Source organism: Caretta caretta, chromosome 4 (assembly GCF_965140235.1).
Source record: "Caretta caretta isolate rCarCar2 chromosome 4, rCarCar1.hap1, whole genome shotgun sequence".
Lineage (NCBI taxonomy): Eukaryota > Metazoa > Chordata > Testudines > Cheloniidae > Caretta > Caretta caretta.
Window position 1 is genome coordinate 95,208,899 of NC_134209.1, and position 24,734 is coordinate 95,233,632.

General features: G+C 41.5%; 1 protein-coding gene across 3 annotated transcripts in view; it reads left to right on the top strand.

The window, feature by feature from the left end:
- Positions 1–24,734, top strand: part of MTUS1 (microtubule associated scaffold protein 1) — a 198,962-nt gene that overhangs the window by 36,083 nt on the left and 138,145 nt on the right. For all 3 annotated transcript variants that reach the window (XM_048848138.2, XM_075127881.1, XM_048848137.2), the window contains exons 2-3: positions 16,068–18,413; positions 20,226–20,421. In XM_048848138.2, coding sequence (XP_048704095.2) covers positions 16,272–18,413; positions 20,226–20,421 — 2,338 coding nt within the window. In that variant the 5' untranslated portion in view covers positions 16,068–16,271. The remainder of the gene's footprint in view (positions 1–16,067; positions 18,414–20,225; positions 20,422–24,734) is intronic.

Sequence of the window (24,734 nt, forward strand, 5' to 3'; positions counted from 1 at the left end):
TTTTAGGGGATAAATCAAATAATGGAGTGGTAAAGTTCTTCAGTTGCCAACCATGGAAAAAGAATTCGCTATCATGACAGATTTCAGTGTTCAGAAAAGTTAAGGGTAAAGTTGCTAACTCAGATAACAAATTTCTGAACTCCCCTGTGCTTTGTTGTCTGACACACATAAGCCTACAACTGTGTAAAAACACTAGTTTTCAATTTACTATCTCAACTATTTAGAAAGTCTGTCAAAATTTAAATGCCTCTTCCTTTAAGATTTCACATTAAATTCTGGAAATTCTAAAGTTTTGAGAAACTAATATCCAAACTAAAGAATATCTCTTCTCCCCACCCCCATCATTGAGTTTCCTTGTTGTCTTACATTCTGACTGATCAAGTTCTCAAGAAATCACTATGAGGGAAAGCTAATTTAGTCTAAGTCCCTCCCATTCTCCTATTGGATACTGATAGGCTAACCAGTTGCTCACTTTGTCGTATTGAACTCCTTGTCTTTCACTGTAAATAAGCTATGGAACTTGAAGTGCTACAGATGAATGTCTGTGTACAAGTATCTTAAAGTCATGAGATGCTTGGCAACCTAGTCTATGATGCAGTGTTGAGAGTTCAAGGAACATTCTTTAGTTTGAAAAAGTCACTAAGCTGAGCTCTTTTATTGCTGCATGGCTGAGTTGATCTTTGAAAACAGAAAACTCATGAGAGGACTTCCTATGCACTCTGACATTTGGATTTTTCCTACTCTACTAGCAGCTTGCGTGCTACTGAGCAGACCTTTTGGCAAATACCCGAATCTGATGACAACTTCTCCTTTAAAAACCCAGTGTTCTGATAACTCTGGCAAGTAACTTATGGGGTTTTGTCTCTTTCATGTGGGAGGAATTATGATGTGTTCTGAAAAGCATGAGCAGTTTCCCGAGCCTAAAAACGTAGCTCTTAAAGCTGATTGTGCTATAAATGTGAAGTGAGGTGTACATCTCTTGCTGTTTGTCTTCTGTGGTTAGCAGAGACTATACTTCCATTTCTTGAATTATGTGCTTGAATACAAAACAAGGTTAATATTTCAGGCACCGTATTGATTATTGTAGTTTTCTCAAGAGAGGAAACTTACAAACTTGTGTCTGACTGTCACTTAATGCTACAGTGCATTTAAGACCCTGGAAAACATTATGAAATGAAGCAAACAGTTAAAACGAAGTATTAGTGGCTTTTGTTAATAAAAACATGTCCCACTAGGAAAACAACTAAGGAAATTGGAACTGATTTACCGTATGTTGGCTGATGCATTGTATCCTGTGAAGCTGGCTGATGTGCTGGCAAAAGCTAGTGTGGTATGCTCCCCTTTTTTAAGGTATGGGAGAACTATTGAACTACTGCTTTTTAAATGGAGTGTGAGAGAAATCTGGTTAAAACTGGTCAGTCGTATTTTCTTCATGCTCCAGAAAATTTCAAGCAATCTTTAAAGCCACTTTAATAACCCTATGAGTGTAAAAAGTGTGATCTCTGATCAACTTTTAATCAGAATACCGAACATGTCCAAAGAGAAACTTGGTAAGCGTGTACTTTACTTAATACAGTATTAATAGTATTTGTATTGCAGTAGTGCCTAGGAGTCTGTCATAGACCAGCACCCTATTATGCTAGGCAATGTATAAATACTTAACAAAAGGTTTCAGAGTAACAGCCGTGTTAGTCTGTATTTGCAAAAAGAAAAGGAGTACTTGTGGCACCTTAGAGACTAACCAATTTATTTGAGCATGAGCTTTCGTGAGCTACAGCTCACTTCATCGGATGCATACCGTGGAAACTGCAGCAGACTTTATATACACACAGAGAACATGAAACAATACCTCCTCCCACCCCACTGTCCTGCTGGTAATAGCTTATCTAAAGTGATCATCAAGTTGGGCCATTTCCAGCACAAATCCTGGTTTTCTCACCCTCCACCCCCCCCCACACACACACACACAAATTCACTCTCCTGCTGGTAATAGCCCATCCAAAGTGACAACTCTCTACACAATGTGCATGATAATCAAGTTGGGCCATTTCTTGCACAAATCCAGGCTTTCTCACCCCCCTCCCTTAACTATTATAATAACTATTTTACATTTGGGGACAATGTATACCTTCAGATCAGCGGCACTGCTATGGGTAACCGCATGGCCCCACAGTATGCCAACATTTTTGTGGCTGATTTAGAACAACGCCTCCTCAGCTCTCGTCCCCTAACGCCCCTACTCTACTTGCGCTATATTGATATCTTCATCATCTGGACTCATGGAAAAGAAGCCCTTGAGGAATTCCACCATGATTTCAACAACTTCCATCCCACCATCAACCTCAGCCTGGTCCAGTCCACACAAGAGATCCACTTCCTGGACACTACAGTGCTAATAAACAATGGTCACATAAACACCACCCTATACCGGAAACCTACTGACCGCTATTCCTACCTACATGCCTCCAGCTTTCACCTTGACCACACCACACGATCCATCGTCTACAGCCAAGCTCTGCGATACAACCGCATTTGCTCCAACCCCTCAGACAGAGACAAACACCTACAAGATCTCTGTCAAGCTTTCTTACAACTACAATACCCACCTGCGGAAGTGAAGAAACAGATTGATAGAGCCAGAAGAGTTCCCAGAAGTTACCTACTACAGGACAGGCCTAACAAAATAACAGAACGCCACTAGCCGTCACCTTCAGCCCCCAACTAAAACCCCTCCAACGCATTATTAAGGATCTACAACCTATCCTGAAGGATGACCCAACACTCACAAATCTTGGGAGACAGGCCAGTCCTTGCCTACAGACAGCCCCGCAACCTGAAGCAAATACTCACCAACAACCACATACCGCACAACAGAACCACTAACCCAGGAACTTACCCTTGCAACAAAGCCTTTTGCCAACTGTGCCCACATATCTATTCAGGGGACACCATCACAGGGCCTAATAACATCAGCCACACTATCAGAGGCTTGTTCACCTGCACATCCACCAATGTGATATATGCCATCATGTGCCAGCAATGCCCCTCTGCCATGTACATTGGTCAAACTAGACAGTCTCTACGTAAAAGAATAAATGGACACAAATCAGATGTCAAGAATTATAACATTCATAAACCAGTCGGAGAACACTTCAATCTCTCTGGTCACGCAATCACAGACATGAAGGTCGCTATCTTAAAACAAAAAAACTTCAAATCCAGACTCCAGCGAGAAACTGAATTGGAATTCATTTGCAAATTGGATACTATTAATTTAGGCTTAAATAGAGACTGGGAGTGGCTAAGTCATTATGCAAGGTAGCCTATTTCCCCTTGTTTTTTCCTACCCCCCCTCCCCCGACGTTCTGGTTAAACTTGGATTTAAACTTGGAGAGTAGTCAGTTTGGATGAGCTATTGCCAGCAGGAGACTGAGTTTGTGTGTGTGTGTCCCCGGGAAAAGGGGGGGGGGTGAGAGCCTGGATTTGTGCTGGACATGGCCCACCTTGATTATCATGCACATTGTAGGGAGAGTGGTCACTTTGGATGAGCTATTACCAGCAGGAGAGTGAGTTTGTGGGGGTGGGGGGTGGAGGGTGAGAACCTGGATTTGTGCTGGAAATGGCCCAACTTGATGATCACTTTAGATAAGCTATTACCAGCAGGACAGTGGGGTGGGAGGAGGTATTGTTTCATGTTCTCTGTGTGTATATAAAGTCTGCCGCAGTTTCCACGGTATGCATCCGATGAAGCGAGCTGTAGCTCATGAAAGCTCATGCTCAAATAAATTGGTTAGTCTCTAAGGTGCCACAAGTACTCCTTTTCTTTTTACTTAACAAAAGACCGCCCCGACTGAAATGAACACTTCAGATGTGATGTGAGGGAGTTTGAATGTACAATACTCCCACCTGAATATGCAACAATCACATTTTTATGCTCAAAACATTATTTGCTAGTGATCTGTGTCTGGCCCAGGTTTTGGGAAGACTAAAGAATCCTTACAGCTCACTGACTGATTCTCAATCTGGATAAGACTGAGGAGGTGCTGAGAAAAAACTGGAAAATTTTGCAAGGATCTATAATCCCCTTCTAAATGAGGATGTTTGACTGTCACTTGTTACATGAGCTAGCAATGTAGAGGATAGGTTGGATTAAGGAATACACACTATATGCCTGCATATAAGGCCCCAGCTCCTGGAGTCATAAGTCAGATTCTAAGGTTCTCATACTTGTGAAGAACAGTTGTTTTTTTGTTTTTGAATAGTGACCAGAGTGTAACCAGTGTAATGATGTTCGCTGCAGTCTATAAACAGTCTCTAATAACTGTCCTCTGTATCCCAATAGAATGTTCACTCCAAGACGCTGCTCGGGTGTTTTCTCAATACCTCCCCAGCAATGTGGCAGAATGCAATAGGCCAAGCTCACTGAAGCAGGTACATCCCCCACCTCCCCCAGCAGGTGTGTAAATATTGAGGATCACCCTACTGTTACATAGGGTTGCCAAGTCCCCTATTACAAGGGATGTCACCCTAAATAGAAAATTGCTTGTCTTGTACTAAATCAGTAAGAGGTGTCTTTTATCCTGTATTTCAACAGCAGGGGGCCAGTACACACACAGGTAGATCTTTCCGCTCTCCTGCTGATCCTGGCCCTTCAGTGATGCGTAGGGAAAGCAGACAGGGCTGCACTCAAGGGTCAGGGTCAAGAAGGCAGTGGAAAGATTCACTCATGCACACTGGCGGCTGCTGGCCAGGGCCTCCTGATGACTCTAGCACTTGAGCATGGGCCCAATCTGCTTTGCTTGCCTAGGCTGTGTCTGGTAGAGCAAATGGATGGGGCTGCATGCACTGGAGCTGCACTGAAGGGTCAAGTGTCTCTCTCCCCTCTAGTTCCCTAGCTGACATCCCCTCTGAACCCATGTGAGCCCAGCTGGAGCTGGCACCAAGCTTGCGTGCAGCAGGGTGCCAGAGTCCCAGCTGCTCTGAGGCATGCAAGGAGCTCCGCACACTCAGGGGCGGTCACGGGAGGAAGCCAGCAGGGCAGTGGGTGGGGCTGGATTAATCAGGGCAGCATGGTGTCCTGGTGGAGGTGGCAGGAGCCTTGCATAGCCTGGCCCGGCAGTGGGGCTTCTGCTGCCTGGTGCTAGGCTCTTGGAGGGCTTTGCTTGCCTATCCTATACTCGGCACATGCAGTGCCACGCGGATCTGTTGCAGTGAACCAGCGTCGGGCATTGTGTCCTTCCCCGTCTTGGAGAGAAGCACTGAGCACGAACAACACAGACATGTGAGTAGCACAGAGGCTGGGCACTGGCTGCTCCCATGTGGAGACTCTGGAGCTACTGGGAGGAAAACCTCCTGGACACCAGGAGTCTGGACAGAAACTAGGAAAATTTGGCAAACATGGAGGGCTCTATCTGTCCAGACACCTGCTTGATTGTGCCACAGAATCTCTGCACATTATTACACAATGGATTTCTCACTTGTTGGTTTTGCTCTTGTTTCTTAACTGATGCCTTAGTGCCTTTGTTGATCACAAGCACCATGAGCGTAGTCCTTGTATTTGGCTCTGGACGCTCTCTGCCCAGACTGAGAAGGGAAAGTCCAGCCTTCCTCTGTGCTCGTGATTCACTGATGTTCTCCAACTCTTAGCTTCTCTGTATGTATGCAGTGGCATACCCCAGGGATGTGGAGGCCATATCCATGTGATAAACTGGATACATAGCAACATTGTTTTGCAATCATTTAATAAAGTTGTATTACAGTAGCACCCAACTGAGAGAGACCTCCCCAGGGCCACGCACTGTACAAGTGAGTGAGCCCCTGCTGTCAGGAATTTGCAGCTGACAGGGTGGGAGGGAAGCCAGAGTCAGGAAGTAGTGCTGTCTAGCAGAGGAGTCAGTACTCCTGGGCTGTAGCCTCCCCACTTGCAGAGTCTCTGCCAGCATCCCCAGCAGAGGTGCATAACTGCTGGTCCATGGTTACTGCAGCAGTGTGGGAGTGAGATGGGCAGGGAGCCTGATTCTGACAGCTAAGACCACCTTCAGTGCTGCAAAAAGCAGCAAGAAATACCCCTGGCAAATGTAGGTGAGTACGGCTTATTATTGAAGATATCAGGAGAAGCAGTAAGCACCGACTCCATGGGTGCTCCAGGGCTGGAGCACCCACAGGGAAAAATTAGCGGGTGCTCTGCACCCACTGGCAGCCAAGCTCCCCTCCCCAGCGCGCCATGTCCCCACTCCTCTGCCTACCCCCCAGCACTTCCAATATAGCAGGACAGACAGACAGAGCCCTAGAAGCTGCCAAAGAAACCGGAACCCTCATTTTCCTGGGACTCCTGGAACCACAAACTGAGTGGAGGCTAGGAGGCAGCAAAATTGCATCAGCAACTCAGGGTCTAATTGTTTGGAGCTGTGACTTGTGTGCCCTATGGTAGTAGGTTGTAGAAAGTGATACATTGCAGTCAAGGCTGTCTATATCCAGGGCAAAAATTCAGGTCAACTGGCTAAGCTGACATGCCCTGTAAGCAGAGGAATGGGAATAAGATCAGAAGATCCTCGCTTGGCTAACAAGCAGTTCCTCCCTTAGGCAGGCCCCTTTGCTTACCCGATCCATCAGGAAGTTAGCAAAGCTTTCCTCCCATTGTTTGCATGGAAAGTTGAACACTGTCAGTTCTCTGGCCAGGCTTTCTACTGATATGTTCCCCTTTTTCTCTCATGTCCAACGTGGCTAGGAAGATAATTCAGGACCAAGCAACAGTAGTGCTCTGGCCCAGATTGTCGTTTCCTCTAGGCTTTTGGATCTCATTTATCAGAGTACTCTTATCCAGACATTCAACATTTGAGTCTTGCTGCCTGAAACCTGAGCAATCTTTCGCCTGTATGAATGCTGTTCCAAGGAGTGAGTAGCTCAGATACAGGAAGCCTTCAAATGACTCACAGAAATAGCTTGGACAATATGGTGTGTATGAAAGAAACTAAATCCTATATACCTTCGGATAGAAATGTCAAATTTTAATTCTACTTAACTTCCTCCTGTCTCAGGTCTGTAAAGGATGCAGCAATGGTGAAATGTGGAGTATTAACACCTTGTTGCTATTAATATAGAATTGAATTTCTTCTAGTAGTAGGAATAGGAGAATCTTTCATCTCTTTCTGACTTCACTCAACCACTTCCTAATAAACTCACTTTTCTTAGTTTTTTGGGCAATGGCATGTCTGGCCGGGTTGATCTGGCCTGGGACACTTTTTGTCATCAGTAGGGTGACCAGATAGCAAGTGTTGGAAAAAATGTGCCCCTTGCGGGGGGGGCGGGGGAGGAGGAATAACTTCATATGTATATAATACAGCCCCTAATATCGGGATGGTCCCAATAATATCTGGACATCTGGTCACCCTAGTCATCGGTCACTTTAAAAGTTGGTAGGTAAACAAAGGGTTACTTAACGATGAAGTGAGCTGTAGCTCACGAAAGCTCATGCTCAAATAAATTGGTTAGTCTCTAAGGTGCCACAAGTACTCCTTTTCTTTTTAAGGATATCCATGTCATCCAAACAATCACTATACTACTGCTGCTTATAACTCGGCATTTTATTCATAAGCCTTGGAAGTCTAGCTGGTGCAATCATGTTGTAGAAAGGCATGTTTTAAACTAATATACACCTCATAAGGTCTTCCAAGGATTAGTAAGATGTGGACCGCATTGCCATCAGCAAGCAAATGGCATAAAGTTACAAGGATTTCACTGAATCCAGTTGCTGCACATGGGTGAATTACTTACCATCTGACTTGGGAGTGGGGATGAAAGCTAACTGAGGCTCCGTTGCTTATAGCCTGGGAAAGGCAAACCAAAGAGATGTCAGAAAGCTGTCACCTGTTAATCATATTGGCAATTTAGTTGGTTAGTCATGCTGGACTGTTGCTTCTTCCAGTGTGTATGAATTATGGTAAGAAGAGTGCTTATTTTCTTGCTCTCAGAAGGCAACTTGTATCTTCTTAGTACAGTAACTCCTCATTTAACAGGTTTCAGACTAGCAGTCGTGTTAGTCTGTATCCGCAAAAAGAACAGGAGTACTTGTGGCACCTTAGACACTAACAAATTTATTAGAGCATAAGCTTTCGTGGGCTACAACCCACTTCATCGGATGCCTAGAATGGAACATATAGTAAGAAGATGGATATGGATATATACAGAGAAGGTGGAAGTTGCCATACAAACTGTAAGAGGCTAATTAATTAAAATGAGCTATTATCAGCAGGAGAAAAAAAACTTCTGTAGTGATCATCAAGATGGCCCATTTAAACAGTTGACAAGAAGGTGTGAGGATACTTAACATAGGGAAATAGTCAATATGTGTAATGACCCAGCCACTCCCAGTCTCTATTCAAACCCAAGTTAATGTTATCTAGTTTGCATATTAATTCAAGCTCAGCAGTTTCTCGTTGGAGTCTGTTTTTGAAGCTTTATGTTCCTGAAAAATATGACTTTAAGTGAAATGTTTGTCATGTTTCCTTCCCCACTCTGAACTCTAGGGTACAGATGTGGAGACCCACATGAAAGACCCCATAAGCTTATCCTTACCAACTTAGGTTAAAAACTTCCCCAAGGTACAAACTTTGCCTTGTCCTTGAACAGTATGCTCCCACCACCAAGCATTTTAAACAAAGAACAGGGAAAGAGACCACTTGAAGACATCTTGTTCCAAAATATCCCCCTAAGCCCTACACACCCCATTTCCTGGGGAGGGTTGAGAATAATATCCTAACCAATTTGTTACAAAATCATCAAAGACCCAAACCCCTGGATCTTGGAACAATGGAAAAATCAGTCAGGTTCTTAAAAGTAGGATTTTATTTAAAGAAAAAAAGGTAAAAATCATCTCTGTAAAATCAGGATGGAAAATACTTTCAGGGTATTCAGATTCAAAACACAGAGGATCCCCCTCTGGGCGAATTCTTAAAGTTACAGAAAACAGGAATAAACCTCCTTCTTAACACAGGGAAAATTCACATAAGACAAAAGATAAACTAATCCGCTTTGCTTGGCTTACCTATACTGGTTGCAATATTGGAGACTTGGATTAGGATGGATTGGAGAAGGTGGATTTCTGTCTGGCCTCTCTCAGTCCCAAGAGAGATCAAACACGTAAAACAAAGAGCACAAAACAAAAGCCTTCCTTCCCCAAGATTTGAAAGTATCTTGTCCCCTTATTGGTCCTTTGGGTCAGGTGCCAGCCAGGTTATCTGAGCTTCTTAACCCTTCACAGGTAACAGGATGTTGCCTCTGGCCAGGAGGTATTTTATAGCACTGTGTACAGAAAGGAGGTTACCCTTCTCTTTATATTTATGACAATGTTAGCAAATCTAATTTCCCCATAAGAATTAATGTAAATAGAGGGGTTAGGTTCCAGGGAATTTTTTTGCCAGACAAAAGGCATTATATACATTTTAAACAAGTAAATGAATACAGGTATTACACAGGCTGGCAGCTCCCTATCAACTTCCCTACACCCCGCCCGCAGATCAGTGGTCTTCCTCCTGCTCTCCCTGCCTCCTGCCTGTGGCAATCAGCTGGTTTGCGACTTGTAGCAGGCAGGAGCTCCCACTTGTTGAGGAGCATATGTCATCAAACGAGTGCAAGAAGTGTCCCTGCAGTCACTTCCTCTTCACTGAGGAGCTCTGCCATGTGAGTGGGAGTTGAGCATTTATTCAGACATCCTTCATACTTTGTAGGGCCTCAGCCAGAGGAGAGATCCTTGTTGCTGCTCTCCTTCACCTGACTCTCCATAGAAGAGGAGTCCTTAAACAATGCCTCCGGTCTGGCTTTTGTTGAAGACATAGGGACCCCTTCTCCTGACGGAGGCTCTCTATAGGCCCTCTCCTCATCCAAAAGGAAAAACAAGTAGTACTGACTGACCTTGGATAGGATGAGAAGTAAGTGAGGAGTGTTTGGAGGAATTTTGTGATAAGTAGAAGACTGAGGAGTTGAAAGAACCAGGTGATTGGGGCAGGAAGAGATAGTTGAGAAGGAGTTAGGATAGATCAAGTATTCCGACAAACTTGACACTATTCAAGGGAAAAATCAATAGGGAAAGAGTTGCATTAAAGAAACTGAAAAGACCAAATTAGAAATGTCCTTCAAGGCAAAAATGACACAGTAATTTTTTCCGAGTTTAAACACAACGTTTTTAAGATAGTAGACATTCCAAAAAATGGAGAGTGGAAAAACAGAGACAAAGAAGCTATCAGCTCCTATGTGAGTAAAAAGACAGCTGTCTCATGAGAACCAAAACTTGTTAGCCACCTTTCTCCATTAATGAACCACTGGTTGAAAGAGATGGGTGTAGAATATTTCTTTGAAAATAGAGGAAAACAAAGTGCTTGTGCCTGATCTTTGCCTGTGCCTCCCAACACTTACAAAAAAAGCCAGCCATTAGCTTTTATGTATCCTGCAATCTTGTAGTTTCTGTGTATTGACTAATCTGAGTCTGTTCTTTTTGAGCGCTTTAAACTTCAATTTGATGTTTGTTTTCAGCAAATAGCGTTGCGCCCTATATCTGCTCCTCTGAATACTCGCGTCCAACACTGATGTTAGTCAGAGGTGGAAAACATAGTCCATCCGGTGTAATCCATGTCTTTTTGTGTATTGGAAGAATGTTTTTCGGCACAAAATTCAAGAAGTCTCGTGCTGTTGTCTGTGGGCCGATGACTGTTTCCCAACCTCTTCTTTCATTTCTGATCTGGGTATTAAAATCTCACATAACCAGGAGGTAAACCATTGTGGTATAACTTTGTTTTTTCTCCAGATAGTATCATACCTTGATCTTTCCATCTAACGTCACAAAGTCCTAATATGTCAATTTTATATCTATCAATTTCTTTGATTAGCTGTGCTAATTTTCCTGCACTATGTAGCAGTCATACATTCCAGATGGCTATGGATGTATTCTTTTTGGCTGTCAGAATTTGTACTATCAAGTGGTTGACTTCCCGATGGATTTGGTCATCCACTGTCATATGCGCATCTGAATGCTTTCCATCCTCAGGCCATGATTTTTGGTTTATATGGGTTATGTAAGTAGTTTAGAACTTTTTTTTATTTTTTATTTTTAATGGTGACGGGAAGCCGCTACATTGATCAACCCTTCTCCTTTTTGATCTGGGCTTGGGACTGGCACTGGCGGAGTTCTATCCAACATTAAACAGTGTTAAACAAGGTCTGGGGTTTGATATACAGAGATCTTAGCCTGCTTAATGCCATGGCACAAACGCACTAAAAATCCTTTTAACCTTTCATTAAAGTACAGAAAAGAAGGAAAAACAAAGGATTTAAAAAGTTAGATATTGAAGTATTTCATTTTACCCTTTCTTGCTCCCTTTTCCCTCTAGAGACTTTTTAGAAAGTCTTAGATAGTATCAAAGATGGTGGCAACTGTCCTTTCGGGGGCTGGGGTGAGGGAAGTTAGTTGAGATGAGCTGGAGCTGTTAAAGTCCAATTCCATTGAATCTCAGGTGATGGTTGGGATTTCAGCTGGACCTAGTAGGGTTGGTGATGTCATGTGGATCCTTCTCTGGCCCAGTCTGCTCAGGACATCTTTCATCATCAAGATGACATAGGCCCATGGTCCCAGGAAATGGTGGAGGTTACAGCCATGATGATGAAGCTCACTCCGGTAGCTTCAGTCTCTTTCCCCCCCCCAAAGTCTTTCTTTAAAGACCCACACTATCTTATTTACCAAGCATGATCTTAACACAGTACTTGAGTCATGGGTCTTTTTGTTTAGACTAATTTAGTCTCTCTCCTTTTTCATATTTTTCCCATCAACATATGTTGCGATATCTTATGAACTTCTGCATACTTTTTACAATTGAGCTCACTATTAGAGTAAATTTCATAACAGGTCCTGCAGGGACTGATCATTGGTGCCATACTATTTACCACTTTTATTAGTGACCTGGAAGAAAGCATAAAATTATTACTGATGTTAGTTTATTGGTAACAAAGATTGGTGAAGAGGTAAATAATGAAAAGAACACGTCACTGATACCAAGCAATCTAGATTGCTCTGTAAGCTGGGCACAAGGAAACAATATGCATTATAATATGGCCAAAATATGAAGTCATACACTTGAGAACAAACAAATCAGGCTGTGCTTACAGGATTGGGGACTCTATCCTGGGAAGCAGTGACCTTTTTTTTTAAAAAAAAAAAAAAAAGACCGACCTAGGGTCAAGGTGAATAATCAGCTGAACATGAGACCCGATGCAACAGTGTGGCTGAAGGACTAAAGTGGTCTGGGGATGGATAAACCGGGAATCACGAGTAGGAGTAGAGAAATTGTATATTTAAGGCTGCGAGTTTGTCACGGATTCCATGACTTTCTGTGACCTCCATGACTTCTGCAGCGGCTGGTGCTGGGGCAGTGTGGGGCCCCCATGCAGCTCCCCGCCAGCAGCAGAGTTTGGATATGGGAGGGGTTGGGGCACAGGGTGAGGTGAGGTGGGCTTTGGGTGCCACTTACCTGGGGGGCTCCCCGGAAGCGGTGACATTCCCCCTTGCTCAGCTGCTAGGTGGAAGCGTGGCCAGGCAGCTCTGCGCACTGTCTCCGCCCAGAGCACTGGCTTCGCAGCTCCCATTGGCTGGGAACAATTTATGAAGGGTTTTGGTGGATTCTCCATCACTGGCAACTTTTTAAATCAAGATTGGATGTGTTTCTAAAACATGTGTTCTAAGAATTATTTGGGCAAGTTCTATAGTTTGTTACATGGGAAGTCAGACTAGATGATCACACTGGTCCCTTCTGGCCCTAGAATTTACAAATCTACAGTAGGCCACATATGTGCAGTTATGTGTGCTACTTGTACATTTATTACTTTGAAAATTTGATCAGTTGCCATTTTGTAACCCCAACTGCTACATGAATGGAGCTGCTATTGAAGGCCTGGAACATGGTCTTAAATAACTGTTACAAGTGAGCCAAACTCATCAAAGTTGAATGTTGGAAACTCAGTGTACTTTTTTAAATGAAAAATGTAAATTTGTGAAAACAAACTTTTTGTGGGAACGTACTAGTTTCAACTAAACATTTTTACCAGGAAATAATTAAATATTATTGTAGTAGGGACTTGAAGGTGCGTGTCCCAGATTCCTAGTGAATATACTAATCACGAGGCTGTTGGCCATTTGTGGTGGGTGTTTCTGGCTTTTAACTGAAAAACTTCAAAAGGTCTCCGGCTCATTCTGATGAGGAATGCAAGGATTGGTGGGTTGGTTTGTTTGTTTCTGTTCCATTTTTAAATTTCTCTACTCATCATAGTCTGCCTTTCAATAAACCGTTTTTCATTCAATGGTGCATTGGATCTCAAAGAATTATTTTCTGCACAAATATACAGAAATGATTTGTGTGCTGTTTTACTTAAGTCAGTTTAATCTTGTTTCCTATGACTTCAGCATTAAACTGATTGAATTGGATAGGGTCATACGTTGGCTATATTGTTTAGCAGATTTTCTGTTTATTAAAGTTAGAATGCAAAATAATCAGTTAGTGCACTTGTAAAGTAAGACAGTAAAATAAAATGCATACATGCTTCACCAAATGCATTTTTTAGAAGTATATCTTGTCTAATTTTGTGCAGATATTTATAGCAAGCACTAGTTAACGCTGTCATTAAGGTTATCCATGTCTGTCTGATATGACCTTTTCAGTCAATTCAAACTCTGCTGTTGGTCTGAAAACTTTCAAGTCTTGTAGCTGAGTGTCAACTCTCACTAAACATTGCAGCAAAAACAGCTCAGCCTCTAGTGAGAGTGGAAAGAACACTTTTATAGGAAAATAATGTAAATCTTCTTAATAGTTCTAATCAGAATTTGCTGGAAGGGGTAAATACGTATCCATGAAATTGTCTTCTGAGGTATTGTGGGAAAACCAGTTTTGATATGATGAATGAATATTTGAAAAGCATCCTTTGTGCATGGACATAAATGTTACTACTGTAAACAGTAAAAGGGCTATTCATCAACAATTGACCAACCTTACTCAGGAAGGCAGAGGGGACTAGCATGCATGATTAACTGACTGTGCAGTGACCACTTCTTCGGTTTCCAAAGTGTGGACCCCTTTGGTTTCTAGTCAAATTGCTACAAAAAAAATCCATAACTAGATCTAAAATTAAGATTGCATGCACAGGTAAGTATTCAAATCAGGAAATAACTTTGTTCTTTTGTTGTATTATCTTAAATTACATGATCGCATGCTATATTTTGAATAGAAACTGTTTTTATAGCTTGTCAAATTATGCGGGGAGGGGTAGCCCTTGCCTAATTCACTGTAGCTATTTTATGCGAGGTCTCTTATAGACTGCTACTCATACTACACGATAGTAGATGCTAAGAATTTACGTCAGCATGGTCATGTAAGTCTGTAATCTAGATTACAGTGTAGTCACAGCACAGGGCTGTAGTACAATTTACACACTGAGAAAACTTAAGTTTATGTATGCAACGTTAATTTAATCATTTGACTCAAGTGACTGTGACAGGTATGTAACCTTAACATTCTTGACACAGCTTTTTTAATGGATTATATAAGCACCGCAGCGATCTTCTCATTTTACATTAATACTGTTTATGCTCTCAATGGCTGTGCAATACTTGATGCACATCAGGACTGCCCCCAACTCATATCTGTCAAAAAGGAGGGTCTGTTCAACACTTTTTCTGTTAGTACAAAACACAGCAATGTAGCTGGCCAAGTTTGTTTATATGTAAATACTTTGATTGTCCGTGGGGGGGAAGGTATATAGTTGCAACTCATGCTAACTCAGGTGACCTTCAGTATCCTATAGAAACTTGCACTTGCATACAGCAATTCTTAAAAGCGTTATGAATAGGGCCCTACTAGTAGGGCCTTATGAATAGAGCCTCTTCTCAGTGCCGCTCTGTTCATTGCTTTGCTCCTCTGTGCTTATGGTGACTATAAAAAGGTGAGAAAGGAAGGTCACAAGGACTTCTATATACTAGTCTCCTCCCTTTTCCTCAGAGCAGGCATTTTACACTGATTAGGTTGGGAGACACTTACAGCTCATCGCAGTACTGGTTGACAAGTTTTGACCTGAACAGTGATTGATATGAAATGTGCTCTCACTACGTGAGAGTGAAACAGGGAGGTATAAAATACTTTGTGGGCACAGACGTATATCTCAAACACGCAATTACAAAAAGCCAGAATATTTTCTTGATATGGGAAAAACAGGATGCTTAGAGCATTGTAAAGAGTTTGGGACATCCTATAAAAAAAACTAGGATGCAGGTCTCACTTAAGAGTGAGACTCATGGTGGTTCAGAAATCTCCAGCTACTTGCTGAGAAATACTAACCGTTGATGACTCTACCAAAATATTCATCAGCTGTATGAATTTTCAGCAGAGGAGGCATACAGCTGATCATTTTAAATGCAGAATAATAAAAATGAAGGATGTGTATAGGCAACGTTTTCACTGATTCCTGATTTCAGAGTAGCAGCCGTGTTCGTCTGTATTCGCAAAAAGAAAAAGGAGGACTTGTGGCACCTTAGAGACTAACAAATTTATTTGAGCGTAAGCTTTCGTGAGCTACAGCTCACTGCATCTGATGCTTACGCTCAAATAAATTTGTAAGTCTCTAAGATGCCACAAGTACTCCTTTTTCTTTTTACTGATTCCTGAGTTACTCAGTTTTGTTTTCTGGCTTCCAGTTACCACACAGCTGCTTTTCAGTTTCAGAAAATATTGACACATTGTGGACAGCTACTTGACACTTTGTCTCCCCCGTTAAATGCAGGAGTGGTACTGGAGTTGTGTGGGGGGTGGAAATGAAGGTTATAATCCAGATTTACTTGTTTAAGAAGTTACCTTTTTGTTAGCAGATACTCTGGAATGTTTATCTGGTAGGGCTGTTGAACATTTTAATTTGATTACTTTTTAAGGCAAAAGGATTTCCATTTGTAAAAACTACAGATTTTTTGACAGCTAAGCAGCCTATGAAATGTCCAGTATTGTATTCTGATTCAGCTAACTTTCATGTCTTTTTAATTTTAGAATACATAAGGGGCTCAAGTTGTAGAACATTTGTGGATATACTTGAAGAGCACGTAAGCAAGAGGAACTGCATCTTGAGTGTCTTATAACAAAATTGAACTGTTCTGGGGTCAAGCTTTGCATTCTCCAACACTCAGAAGAACCTGCGATTTCTAGAATTTTAAGTGAAAATACGATGACAAAAGTTTAAAATTAAAACTCAGAATGAACGTTGAAAAATCAGAGAATAAGGCAAAGAATGGCTTGCAGTCTCCCTTATTTATCAGCAATGAAAATGGAAATAAGTTTACATGTAACAAAACTACACCACCCTCAAGTAATCATACCACCAATATAAATGGAAATTCAGGTAGTCGATGTAATAAAATGGCTGAGCATGAAGATAACCTGGATTTTAAGGGTATAAATGATTTCACAACTATTTCTTTAAACCAGGAATGTATTGGAGTACTTGATCTACAAAAGACTGGGGATGAATTTATCTGTAGGAGGGCTTCATTGCGTGATACTGATGCCACATTTGTGTCTTCTGCAACTGAACAGGCTTGTATTTATGTCTTGAACCATAACTTAAAGGAACCAACCAGCCTCCTAAAAGAGAACCTTGCCCTAAAAGGAGTGCAGAATCAAAGTACTGAGCAACCAGTGCCTTATAGACAGATTGACTGTAACTGTGCAATGCGTGTTACCCCTTTGGAATGGAGCAAAAACTCTGAAATCGAAAATGAAGTAGGTTGTGCTCCTGTGGCATTAGATGTCTCTAGTGTCAATGAATCTCTTGGTATGTTTAAAAACCAGGAGGAAACTATGGGAAGTGAAAACCAAGATGCATTTCTCCCTCTGACATTCATCTCTTCTGATGAAATGTGTATGAGAAAAAGTTTTGATACAAGTAGCCCTGAAAAACCTCCTAGTTCGTCTGTGCTGGAAGCTTCAGGGGGCCCAAAAGCATCAAATTGTTCAGATTGGGTAGTACCACCTCTTCCTTCTCCAGATGTTGGAGGGGTTAGTGAACAACCTTTAAAAGGCACCAATTATGTCAATGTAGCACAAAATAGAGTGTCTCAAGAAATGGAAATTCAGTCCTTAAAACTAGTTGGTGAATGGGTAGATTGTCACTCTAAGAATTCAGTGTCACCAGAGCATTTTAATATGGACAAAGATTCAAAAAAGTATTTGCATAGCACACCTGAACATGCTGAAACTGACACATCTCCAAACAGAATGGTAATTAATTACTCTGTAAATGATTTATGTGCTCTGCCAATACAGAGTTTTGATCTAAGTACAGACCAAGAACAGGTGATAGATAAAGTGAGTGAGCATGCAACCAAAGAACAAAATGTCTGTGCTAAAAACACTGCTTTCCAAGATGCACATGGGTATTTTGCAGTGTCTGAATCAATAGAAAGTACTATACCAAAGCCAGAAGGGGCTGCTACAGCTGGGCTGAAATGTGAGGCAACTTTTGTGGTCTTCAGTCCAACAGCTGGTGAAACCAGTCCTGATTCATGTATTTCTACATCTATGACAGGATCGAAAAAACCAGAATTTTCTGTTTCAGCTTTGGCAGAAGCTGGAGATGGGCCTTTTAAATTGGGAAAGAATGATGCATTAATGAGAGGATGCAATAGAAAGATTTCACTTAAAACCAGTTCTGAACAAATTGCAATGAAACCAAAAAACCGGTCTCCTATTGTTTCTACTATAACCAAAGCTAGAAAAGCTGAGATTGTTAGCTTTCCAAAACCAAACTTTAAAAATGTGAAGCCAAAAGTTATATCCAGAGCTGTGTTACAGTCAAAAGATAATGCTTCATTAAAAATATCCCCGAGATCCCCTCAACTCTCTACTGCCTCATCACCTTCACCAGTTTCTTCCCCAAGGCAATTGCCCTCTTCCATCAAAGCATTGAGGGAAAAACGTCATTTAGACAGAGATACTAAAGCAGAAATACCAATGACTAAGCCTCATAAGCAACCTCTTAATAAACAGCTGTTTCCTAGCCAAGTTATACATGCTACAACTCATTCAAAGAACGCTTCTCACAAAATTCCAAAAACACTTTCAGTAAAGCAGACTCCAGAAGACATTAACAAAGCAAGCTCCTCCAATTCAACATCCTCCTCGGTTTCTACTGCAGTTGTAACATGTGTACAGAACTCAAAAGGGAAATTGAATGACAAAATGAAAAGCACAATGTCCTTGGCACAGCCTTGTGTCACAAGCACCTACTGGAGTGGAGCTGAAAATGGGCAAAATTGCAGTTTGGGAACTCTTTTGGAAATGGAAGAGCTAATAAAAGATCCAGCAAATGAAACATTTGAAGTTGGCCCTGTTCCCTTGGTAAGTTTATGCATTTACTGTTCAGATTAACTGATTTGCATGTGTTAAATCTGGAAATGTACATTGTACAGCCATGAATGGAAATTGAGATGTATATTAAAAAAAAAAATCTGTAAATCTCAATACAACCTTGAATATGGAGTTAATTCTCCCTCCATAATACTGAGGGAGAGGGAAAATCTTGAAAGGAATCGTGCCATCTCAGTTGTTTGCTAACCACTTAAACCATGCATCCACATAATTTTTTTTTTTTGGTGGCAAATTTTATTATTTAGAAGTAAGAGAGTCACTAGTTACACTAGCTCAGCTAAACAAATATCAAGTCTAAAATGTATCTGTCATGACTTCATTATCTCATTGATTGTGTGTGTGTGTGTCTTCCTTTGTAATATTTGCCAGCAGGCACCCCTTTGAATAGGTCAGGAGAGGTATAATCTAAGCAACTGACGGGAGCCAGGAACTCTGGTCTAGGGTGAAATCCTGGCCTCATGGAAGTCAATGACAAAATTCCGATTGACTTCAATAATGCCAGGATTTTACCTACTGTCCCTTTAGGTTCTTATACTGTACCCATGGCCACGTTATGGTTCAATTCCTTTGGTCTTTATTGCCTTGAGTAAGACAGTTAAACTGAGACAGAGTTTATCACCTGTAAAATATGCTGGCAGTTTAGTACATTTGACACTTGGATGAATTCAAGGCTAAAATAATATTCTGTTATGAGTAAGAATTCTAGCTGTTTAACCAATTTGAAAGTTTGATTTCTCATGGTTTCTGAGGGAGGTATACATCACACTGTCAAGATTTTAAGATTTGAAAGTCCTTGGACTAAATTCCCTCTGCTTAGATGGAATAATTGGAATATTGCACTGGAGTTTCTTTAATCAAGTTCTCATGGGGGAAAGTGATCTCGTCTTTAGTACAAATTTCTGGAAATGCATCTGAACTGTGGCTCAAGTCAAAGTGGGTTTGGTTCCCCTCTTAGTATGATCAAATCAGTGTGGACAAAAGTCCACAAAATGTGCAGGAGCATGACTAGGTGCTTACATTTTGATACCTATTCCTATACTATATGAGCTTCTGAGCTTGTGCCTGTTAAAAATGAGAGAGTTCTGTAGTGAAACTAGTGCAGTAACAAATATGGCATTCAGTTTGAGCCAGTGGCTACCTCTTTGATGTGCCCTGCATCCACTCCTCAAGTTACCTTAAGTATAGTCTCCTCTGGGTGTGACCGATCTACGTAAACAATTCTTTTAACACATTTGGTAAGTATCCTTATTGAGATTCTGATTGCTGGTAACTTTCCTTAAATGACCAAACTGGCAATATTTTATGTTAATGTAGCCATGAAGACTTGTAGGATGCCACTAACTGCATTTCCTTCAGTTCTTTAGCCCACATGTGAACTACTACTTTACCATGAATTTATTTTGAAATAAACTACTTGATTCTTACCTGTACCCAAACAAACCAGGCATTCAGAATTAGGTTTAAATTAAACCTAAGTTGCAACACTTTTTCTTTTGGCACAGACTTTAATATAGGTATCCGTGACCAATTTGAAATTTTTAGTGTCCCCTCATATCCCAACCATTATGTGACCTCTAAAAATGAATTATGTACATGCACATGCAGTGGATAACATTCATCTGTGTGTGTTCCTTTCCTGGACCAAATGATAACAAGCACCTACTTGAAATCACTTGCCTTTGTGACTAGTTTCTTTCTGGTAATTGATGCTAAACGCCCCCCACCTACTTTATAAGCTAGCAGTGAAACAACTTGTTCTTACAATAACGTTGTGTTTTACAGGTTTCTTCAGCTAAAACTGGGGCAGCACAAGGAAAACATATACACAAGGAAGGCCCTATCAGTCTTAGAAGTATACCTGCCCCCAAGGTGAAAGTGGTGCCTTCTGTGTTTCGCTCTAGGCGAGGAAGCGAAAATAAAAATGTGTGCGCAACTAAAATGTCATCTCCTCAAAGAGCTGTTTTGCCATCAAGTTCTGGTAAGAGAATTTCTATTGGGCTAACCGAGTCCTTAAAAACAAGGCATTAAACTTTACCATTATTCCAATAGGTTAGTTTTATAACGTTAGTGACTAAGATATGTGACAGATCTGAACCCAGTCAGGAGTCCTGGAAACTACACAAAGGTTAAAGCAAGAACTGTAACCGTCCAAGCATCTCAATGTGTATCAACACTCTGGAAGCTTCTCTTTTATTTAGTTTAGTCTGGGTTTCCTCTTATGAAAATGTCGTCAGAAATGTTACTTGTGGTGGCTTTTGCCAGTGCAGATACTGGTGCATTAAAGCTGAGGAAATTGCTCTGTTTTCATGGACTACAGGAAAAAATGTGGGAGGGCAGTCACTTGAGGTTGCTGTTGACCTGATTTAGACCTGATCAGGTGGTCTAGAGGAGTCTCTGGCCCTAAATAACTTCTTCCCTATCCTCTTTCCTCTAAATAGGAGGCAGAGGTTATATGACAGCCCGTGTCTACTAGATTTCTATCTTCAGTGTCCATAAATCTAATGTAGAAACAAGAGGCTACTTGGATGAGTCTGAATTGTACAGTATTTGCATCTTTCACTTGGATGTATGATGATATAATTAAATTTGCAAAAACCAGTTTGTAGGTTCATTAGTCCCTAACAGGGCTTTACGAGAATGAGGAACTGGATTACAAACTACATCTACAACTAGCTCTCACCAGCTTCAAAGCACAGTTTTCATGACACTGGAGGGGCACCATTTTTAGGGTTAAACCTGATTTCTATCCCAACTATAAATCTCTGATTTAGCCATATTCCAATTCAATGTCTTCAAATCTCATCCAGTAAAGAATGCCCGAAGGAGGGTGTGGCAATATTGGGAGGAAAAGATATTAAGATTAAATATGTATAGGTTTGCTAAGTGAAAATAGAACTGAAATCATTGGAAAGTTGTGAAAGCCAGAGAGAACGACTTACGATACCACACATACAAAACTTTGTGATACCGTTCAACAACTCCCCATGTTCATCTCAAGGGATTTCATAGGAGCCCCATTGCTTAGACTGAACAAAACACAAACTTGTACAATCCTCCATTTGCAAGGAAAGGGACTGAGTGAATTGATGAAATGAGGGGCTCGAATTCGTTGGCCTACTGGCCATTCAGCCTCAAACTGATTCTTCAGGGCTTCCTTCTGTTAGTCTTCCAGTTGACTAGTCAGACTTGGTAGTTGTAGACAACTAGTTCAGTTGTACAGTAAAAGCCCAGAAGGTTCTAGTAAGTGACATAGTTGATCTTACTTGTTGCAATAACGTAACTAATTACAAAGGTAGTTGGAACATAAAGGACTGAACTAGTAATATACTATAATTTGAAAAACATACTCCCAACCCAGAAAAACTTGCTCTGCATTTTGCTTGACTTTCTCCCACCCAATTTATGATTTTAAAAAAGCACAAAATGCTCTCCTTAATTATACATGTGGTGAAGCATGTTAAAATCTTTCTCCACAGCCCTTTTGAAGGAGAAAACCGGTCGAATCAAGTGAATAGAGCTTATTTCTGACTTCCCTTGCCCAGTATTATGGCAAATATTTTTTTCGGCCTTTCATAGTTTCCCAAGGAGAACAGTAAGATTCTTTGATCAGCTGCAGCATCCTCTAATGGTATAATAGAAAAATTAATATGAAATCTAACATCTATTCAAATAGCTTTCCCGATACAACAGGGAATATTTTTAAAAAACAGCTTTATTAGAAATGTATTTCAAGAAAGCTTCAAGTGACAATTGAAATATTGACCCAGTCATTCATTCATAATCAAAAATACTTCCTTTTTAACTAATTTATCACTTCTCTTTATCTATGAATGAGTAATTTAGAAAAGTTCCAATAGTTAAAACTAGAACAGAAACTAGGCTGTAACAGTACAAGGCAGTCTTAGAACACTGAATGTATGCCATTTATTGTACAAAGAATGGCTTGTCTAATAGAATTGAAACCAACTGAGTTTCCGTTGTCCCTACAAACAACTGGTAAAGGTGACAGATAACCAGTCTTTCCTATAAAGTTTACATATACTTCCCGTTTTAACCATGGAGGTCAATCTTATTTCAAGGAACCATACAGTAAAGAGCTGGAATGACGAGAGCCAGGAAAACCATTTGCAGCAAACAATGTTTAGTTTACCTCTTGTGTTCAATGTCTGAACAGAGCTATGTCTACAGATTACCTCTTAAGTTTTTTGGTTTTTTTTAAAGTTCTGCCTCATTATTTAGTACTATGCAAGGCTTTACTAAGTACTAAAAAAGCTAACATACTTCCCAGGTCCTTTGATCTGAAAGCATGTTTTCAGGCTGTTTTCAGAAGCCTAGCAGACAGGGTTCACATATATGCAAACCACCCCCCCGCCCCCGGCCTCCCAAATGCTTGCACATGCTCTCTGCTACAAATCTGATGTGGACAATCCAGAAGGATCAATGCCAGATTATGCATTGCAATGGGCAGATCCTGTAACTCTCACTTGCTTCTTTTTGAGAGGCAGAACCTCCTTCTTTAAAGATCCATCTTCATCCCAGACCAGTGGTGCTCTGTTTTATGGACGGGCTTATGGAAGGAGTTTCATCAACTGTTTTCAGTAGAGTCCTCTGTACTCTACCAAATTCCCATAGTCACCAACATACCTTACTGTAGGACTTGGTTTCAGAGTAGCAGCCGTGTTAGTCTGTATCCGCAAAAAGAAAAGGAGTACTTGTGGCACCTTAGAGACTAACAAATTTATTTGAGCATAAGCTTTCGTGAGCTACAGCTCACTTCATCGGATGCATGCTTGGGTTGTTCCTGTGGATTGGTGTAGAACTTGCCAGGCACTCAAAGGCTATGCTTTCTGATCTAGTTCCTCCTGGATATCATTAATAGTGTTTTCAGCTAGTTCCTGTTTGGGACAGGCATTAACTCTTGAAGTCCACTAGTGTTGCCAAGTGTAGGGGGGCTCATCCCACTTAGGCTATAGACTTTAACAACCTAGCCAATCTCAGACTTTGCTCGGTGGGTAGCAAGCTCTGTACGCAGACTTTGCACTCTTTTTCTCTTTGGTGCCCTCCAGTATGCTTTCCTTGTGTGTGATGTTACTTGAAGCAGTCACTTTGTTCTGGGTCGTGGGGTAACTCATGGCTCCTTCCTCTGCTATATCTTTTTACAGTTCTCCATACCTGTTATAGTTTTCACATCAGCATGACTACCTCTTTCCATATTTAATGAAGTTATTTCTTTCCCTAAATTCTGCCCTAAAGCAAGGCACAGAATATCGTCCTCAGTATTTGGAGGGTTCTTTACCTAAATGCGTATGAAGTGTTCAGGTGACAATTTTTGTCCTTTTGAGTGCCCTTGCAAGGGACTTAAAGCCTCCTGGTCATTCACTCCTCCTGGAGCTTTATTTCTTGTCAATACATTGGTAAGTCATCTTTACCAGTCCAGACGAACCTGTTCCGTCAGACTAATGATCATTTCCTGGTCAGCCCTTGTGACAGGGTCGGGCTAGATGGCTATAGGAGAGTAATAGAAGGCAGATATATTAGCCCCCGGCTAAGTAGGTCCCTTTTCCCTGGGTAAGGTAACAGGGATGGTTCCAGAACAATCAGGAACCTTCTGGAGACTATTAAGACAGGCTGATTAGAACACCTGCAGCCAATCACGAAGCTGCTAGACTCAATTAAGGCAGGCTAATCAGAACACCTCGGTTTTAAAAAGGAGCTCTGTTCAGTTTGTGGTGTGCGTGTGAGGAGCTGGGAGCAAGAGGCACTCGGAGCTGAGAGTGAGAACGCGGACTGTTGGAGGACTGAGGTGTACAAGCATTATCAGACACCAGGAGGAAGGTCCTATGGTGAGGATAAAGAAGGTGTTGGGAGGAGGCCATGGGGAAGTAGCCCAGGGAGTTGACAGAAAGCAACTCTAGACAGCTGCATTCCACAGGGCCTTGGGCTGGAACCCGGAGTAGAGGGCAGGCCTGGGTTCCCCCCAAATCCTTCCAACTCCTGGTCAGACACAGGAGGAGTCGACCTGGACTGTGGGTTCATGAAAACGGCCAAACTGAGGGCTGCAGTGAAGCTCCAAGGCGAGCAAATCAGCCAATAAGTGCAAGACCCACCAAGGCAGAGGAGGAACTTTGTCACGCTCTCCATAGAAATGCTTTGCTGGGCAGCTCACTGGAGCTCAGTTAGTGCTCAAACAATGTACTGCCCTGAGCCTCTGCATCAGCCAATGCATAATTTGGACACAATGGTCAGGAAATCAGACTTTAAGGCTAGAAAGAAACATTCTGATCTTTCAGT